The following is a 6,190-nucleotide window of genomic DNA, read 5'->3' on the forward strand; positions in this document are numbered from 1 at the left end:
GGGGAGAGCTTCATTCCTGCCAGCCTGATGAGCAAGCCAGGACTTGAGGCAAGAGACAGCACCACAGTTTGCCCAACTGGTTTGCTGGGAAGCCGGCTGTAAGGCTGGCCCGCAGCGCTGCCGAACTGCCCCCACAGCAACAGGGATTATTTGGAAGAGGAAAGAAATTCCCTTTCTCCTGAATTCTGGTGGGGGTTTTTGGCTTTTCAAAGAGCCGTTTTCCATCATAAGGACATCATGTTGAGCTTGTCTTTCTCCATCCAACTCTAGCATTTGGCAAGCGGAAAAGGAGAGGAGATACATGATGAGAGGGTGAGGAGGGACCAGGGAAAATGAAAGACCTGCCAAGCTCCAAGGATGCTCCAAGGACCAAGTTTCAACCTCTAGGCTTCAAGGAGAAATGAGGAAAAGCAGGAACCGAAGCTGCAGAGATGCTGCTGTCGTGGCACTGGGCCACTGAGGTGCTCCCGGCTGAGAATAGGACTTGGTGTATGGCCACGGGGCCCCAACAAGTTCCTCAGCCTTGTGACCACAGGAGGGACTGTACCTCCCCAAATAGCCCCCGGGCCAGACAAGTGTCTCCCTTTCACCTGCGAGAGAGCTGCTGCCCCAGGACAGGGTGTCTCACCAAAGCCACCAGGGTGACGGTCGTGGCGCTCGGAGCAGAGCCTGCTGGCCCCTTTCCATCTCTGCAGGGCTGTGGATGTGCAACCCACACAAGGCATTGCATCCAGGCACCAGCCCAGCCAGCAGCTTGGCAGACATCTCCAGCCACCCCCTCTCAGGGGTACAGTGATGCAAGGATGCAAGGCCTGAGGAGACAGGGATGCAGGGGTATGAGGATCATAGAATCACAGATTGGTTTGGGTTGAGAAGGGCCCTTAAAGCTCATCCAGTTCCAAACCCCTGCCACAGGCAGGGGCACCTTCCACTAGAGCAGGTTGCTCCAAGCCCCATCCAGCCTGGCCTTGAACACTGCCAGGGATGGGGCAGCCACAGCTTCTCTGGGCACCCTGTGCCAGCACCTCAGCACCCTCACATGGAAGAATTTTTTCCTAATATCTCATCTCTATCTCCCCTCTGGCAGGTTAAAGCCATTCCTCCTTGTCCTGTCACTACAGGCCCTTGTCAAAAGTCCCTCTTCAGCCCCTTTAGGCACTGGGAGCTGCTCTAAGATCTCCCTGGAGCCTTCTGTTCTCCAGGCTGAACCAGCCCAGTTCTCTCAGCCTGTCCCAAGAGCAGAGCTGCTCCAGCCAAGGAGCATCTTCATGGCTTCCTCTGGACTTGCTGGATGCAGAGATCAAGGACACAGGGGTGCTGAGACACAAGTGTCAAGGACACAGAGATCACAGACACAGGAATGGGAGCAGGAACAGGAGGTTTGGCTCCCATATGGTATTTCAGCTGTGCTGTGGTGACAAGGACATGTCCTGGCATCAGCAGGAGCCACGTGGGATAAAGCGATGTTGATGGCGAAATCCAGTGAGATGGTGTGGAAAGGGTGGAGGGAAATGCCTGTGTTGACAGAGGGATAAAGCAGGTGATAACACACCCCACACCAGCCTTCCTTGCGCCAAGGTGCGGAGCTCCATCAGGCTGTTGCTCTGGTTGAAAAGCAACCCTGCCAAAACTAAACAACCCCAGGTGCTGCTGTATCCATAGGGACATAGCAGAAGGAGCTCAGGCATCCTCTCCCCACAGCCCAACTCCCACATTCACAGATGGGATTTTCCTTCCCCTTCCCATATTTTTGTTATGCTTCTCTGCTGCTTTGCTTGTACAATGCTGTGCTCCCTCATCTTCTGGCTTCTGGAGACTGAGAAAGCACTGGGAGTGAGGGTCCGCAGGGTGATGGGCAGGATGGAGGATGGCCGGGTGGTGGGCAAAGCTCTCAACAGAAGCCTGTTCCCTGAATCCCTGGACATGGAAAACTGCCTGCAAACAGCCAGACCTGCTGCAAGGCTGCTCCGCATCCGGATTTGGGTAAATAGTGTGGGGCGTGAGAGCTGCGGTATGCCAGGAATGCTGCAAGCCTTCCTGGGCGGCTGCCTGCAGCTCCAGGGCAGCAGGAGCTGGGGGAGGCAGGGCAGGTATGGCCCCTGGATGGGGGCCACCAGGACCCCCCCTGCACATTCCCAAGCAGCAGCAGCTCCCTGTGAGCTTCCCAACCAGACCTCCCCATCACTGGGGAGGGAGTGCAGAAGGATCCCCTTCAGACATACCCTGTGCATGGAGCTGCGGGGGGAGCTTGCTTCCCTGCTAGCAAAATCCAGGAGAAACCATGGATGGAAGGAGGAACCCAGCTCCACACTTCCCATTGCTCTGATTCTCTCTAAGGATGGGGACCTGTCCCATAGCCAGAGGAAACCCCAAGTTTTCAGGCACAGTTCTTCCAGGATCCTGGAAGGGTAGAGCCAAGCTGGTGGTTCAGCATTGCAGTCCCATGAAAGACCAGTGATCCTCAGTCCTTAGCCATCTTCCAGGGAGGAGCTGGCAGCAAATCTGGTTCCTTATGCCATTGTTCTGCATTAATCCAAGCCAAAGCCCATTACAGAGGCTTACACAAGATCTCCTGGTCCCCAGGACAGCAGGATAAGAAAATGAAATGACCTGCCAATAGATGCCAAGTGATGCCCAAAAGGGAAAGCCCCAGCCTGGCTGGTGATGGCTCCAGCTGGGCTGCCAGCACCCAAGCAGCCAGAGCAGAGTCCCCAGGGAGCATCCCTGGGAAACATCAATGCAAGAGCTATTAAAAACAAAAGTCAAATGACAGCAGCCAACAAAAAGCTCAGAGGGGAAGGGCTGGGTAGCAGCGTGATGTGAAAGTCATAAGGCCCAAAAACCAGGAGAACTTCTGGTCTCCCATAAGACCAAAGAGCCAAGCAGAGTGGGAAGGACTTGGAAGTGGCTGACAAAAGCCAGGGGAGACCTTGGGGACCAGGTCCAGCTGTACTTGAAGATGTGGCCATAAGGGAATCCCCATGGAAGGGGCTTAGGAAGACCAAAGTTTCAGCCAGGGGGTCACCAACCCTAGACCCCTTCCCCCTGGTGCTGCCTCTGTCTCACCCCGTCGCTTGGGGGGTGGAAATAAGAGCACCCATGGGCCAAGATTTGGGTTTTTTTATTAAAATACTGTTATACCAAGTGGAATGCTACAGCAATCTCGGTATAGGGCGGCACAACGAAACAGCCAGGTTTACGTTTAAATACTCAAGATAACTTAAAACGCACAAACAAGAACTCATCGTCTTTGGCAGGAAAAAAAAAAGAAGTTCACAGCATGAAAACAAAAATACTTAAAAAGAAATACCAATATTAATATAAAATATATTAAGTTGTGGGGAATTTTTGTTCCTCTTTCATAACTTTTGTTTGTTTGTTTTCCATTTTGTAAACAACGCGCAAGAACTGAACGCGTTTGGTACGTGTCTGTGAGAGAAGAATAAAAAATGCAGTTGTCCAGCAAATGCACACACACAGTGAAAGAAAGAGAGAGAAAGACAGAAAGAACTTATATATATATATATGTATAGATGAAGGGCAAGGACAGGAGGTGTCTGAGCTCAGAGGAGTGAGGCATCAGCACTTGTTACAGGCAGAAGCCAGCTGCCAGTAGCCAAAGGATGAAGCCGTAAGAGGGGCGATGCCATCAGCCATCCTCGGTTCCCTCTGAGCGTTCCACCTCCAGTTTCCAGGGATTTCTCCTCCACCTTTTATTCCCTCCATCATCATTTTCTCTTTTGCTCCAGCACCACCCAATCCCAAACCCCTTGCCGGCCCATAACAACCCAGAGGCAGGATGCAAGGTGACAGATACAGATGATGGAGGGATGGGGCTCCTGGCACTTTGCTTGGCCATGGTCCGGGTGGTTGATGGGACCCCGGAGGATCCCTCCCAACTCTGGCATCGAGCAAAGACATAAGCTTGCAGATACAGTTTGGGTGAATAGAGATGGATTTTCCAGTCGGAGGCCAAGCACCTGGGTGGATGCATATGGCCAAGACCCAGAGGTGGGATGAGGATGGAGCTGGGATGGCAACAGAGCCAACAAAGGAGGGTATGGGGTGAAGCCCCCCGCTTCAGGCTGGAACGATAAATAGGTTTGCTCCTGTTGTCCAAAACCTCAGTGTTGTCACAGGGGGGTCACGAGGCCCCTCAGCCACTGCAGGGTCCTTGGGCTCCAGTGTGCCCTGCACAGCTGGAGACCCTGTGGGTGCTGAGTGGGGACCGTGGCCCATGTGCTGAGACCAGCCATGGGGACACCACTGAGCTCCAGGCTCGGTCCTCCCTCCTGCAGGCTCTGCCATCCCAATCCAGTGCAGGCAGGAGGGAGAGGGGCCGGCATGCAGTCCACAGGTGGCCTTAAATCAGGATCTCCACCATGTCAGACAGGTCAGGGGCTCTGACATCAGCCGAGCTCTCTGCAAAGAAAGAAGGTGAGAACTGGAGAAGAGGTGAAGAGCATCAGTGCCCACCCCACCAAAGGGCCGGCACCAAGCATACTGCTGGTCAAACCTCCCCACAAGGGGTTCAAAAAAACCTACTGCATAAAAATAAAATAGCAAAAGACTGAGAGAGCTGGGCTTCTTCAGCCTGGAGAAGGCTCCAGGGAGACCTTAGAGCCAGCGCCTAAAGGGGCCCACAAGAAATCTGGCGAGAAAGAGGGAGAGGGACTTTTGACAAGGGCCTGTGGTGACAGGACAAGGGGGAATAGCTTTAACCTGACAGAGGGGAGACTGAGATGAGCTCTTAGGTAGAAGTTCTTCCCTGTGAGGGTGCTGAGGCCCTGGCACAGGGTGCCCAGAGAAGCTGTGGCTGCCCCATCCCTGGCAGTGTAGGCTGGACACAGGGGCTTGAAGCAGCCTGCTCTAGTGGATGGTGTCCCTGCCCGTTGCAGGGGCGTTGTAACTACATGATCTTTACAATCCCTTCTCAACCCAAACCAATCTGTGGTTCTATGAGCAACTGCATGGATTCAAACTTACAAGACTAAACTGACGCCTTTAAAATGCTTTAAAAAAATCTCTGATGCTTATACACAGCCAATCTCCTGATGCTAAGCCCACATGCTAGAGCATCCCCGGCTCCCCTCCATGCCATCCCTGGGGTACTCACCCATCAGACAAGCCGGGCGCTCGGTGCCCTCACCCTGGCCGCTGCTCTCAGCTGCCCCATCTGTCTGCGTGCTGCCATCCTTGCTGCCATGCTTGGAGTGGGATGGCAGGGGAAGGGCAGCGGGCGCTGCTGCACCTTCACCAGTGGCTTTGCCTGCTGGAGGAGACACCAGTGAAGACTGACAACTTCTACAACTCAACAGAGAAGTCCCCACTCCCCAGGCTCTCTACTTTCAAACCCACAGGGGAAATTGCAGGCAACTCCATGCTGCTGAGTGAAGGTATGGAGCAGGGATATGCCTCCATTTACCTGTGCTGCTGCGGGAGCTACTCTCAGCCAGACGGTCAAAAGGCCAGCTCGGGGCCACGGAGGCAGTGAAGATGGAGGGCACGGACTTGGCCGGTCGCAGGGAGCCCTGGAGAGCTTTGCTGGGGTCCCTCCGTGAGCGCTGCTGCAGGACCTTGATGACAGCATCCTTCTCCAGGATTTGGGCATGAAGGGCTTTTAACCTGGAGAGGAGAAGAGGCAGAAGTTGGGTGACGAGGTGGAAGGAAAAGAGGAGAATGCAGGCGCTGCCCAACCAGACCATAGCACAAGCTTGTTGGAGGAAAATGCCTCCAGCAAGGTGGGACTACCTGTTCTCCATCTCCTGGTGCTTGTGGCTGGCCAGGAGGAGGTCCTCATTGAAGCTGCTGTTGGGGGAGTGCCGCGGGGACTGGCTGATGAGGGTGGTGTCCCTCTGGGCGGCTGCAGTGGCCGCAGCATCCATGGCAAACTGCCGCATGGTGCACTCCTCCAGGTACTTCTGCTCCCACTTGGTCATGTCAGCCTCCAGGGCCAGGATCTTCTCCTCCTTCTCCCTCAGCTGCTCAGACAGTGTGTGTGCACTCAGCTCCGGCGTCGCCGCGCCCACAGCGCCTGCCTGCCTCTGCAGCAGAGAAAGGACAGTGAAAACCCAGCAGAGGATGAGGAGGCGCTAGGGGGATGCAGCACCCACTGCAGCTTGCCAGCAGCACCAGTACCCACCTGCTGAGCCCGCAGCATCTTCAGCTCCTGCTCCAGGCGGGTGCGGAG

General features: G+C 54.8%; 1 protein-coding gene across 1 annotated transcript in view; it reads right to left on the reverse strand.

The window, feature by feature from the left end:
- Positions 1 to 4,363: 4,363 nt before the first annotated feature.
- Positions 4,364 to 6,190, reverse strand: part of AMOTL2 (angiomotin like 2) — a 6,032-nt gene continuing 4,205 nt past the window's right edge. The window contains exons 6-10 of the mRNA XM_010013398.1: positions 6,143 to 6,188; positions 5,752 to 6,044; positions 5,426 to 5,625; positions 5,117 to 5,272; positions 4,364 to 4,422 (exon numbers count right to left, since the gene is read on the reverse strand). Of these exons, the coding sequence (XP_010011700.1) occupies positions 4,364 to 4,422; positions 5,117 to 5,272; positions 5,426 to 5,625; positions 5,752 to 6,044; positions 6,143 to 6,188 (754 nt within the window). The remainder of the gene's footprint in view (positions 4,423 to 5,116; positions 5,273 to 5,425; positions 5,626 to 5,751; positions 6,045 to 6,142; positions 6,189 to 6,190) is intronic.

Source organism: Nestor notabilis, unplaced genomic scaffold (assembly GCF_000696875.1).
Source record: "Nestor notabilis isolate BGI_N333 unplaced genomic scaffold, ASM69687v1 scaffold10944, whole genome shotgun sequence".
Taxonomy (NCBI): domain Eukaryota; kingdom Metazoa; phylum Chordata; class Aves; order Psittaciformes; family Psittacidae; genus Nestor; species Nestor notabilis.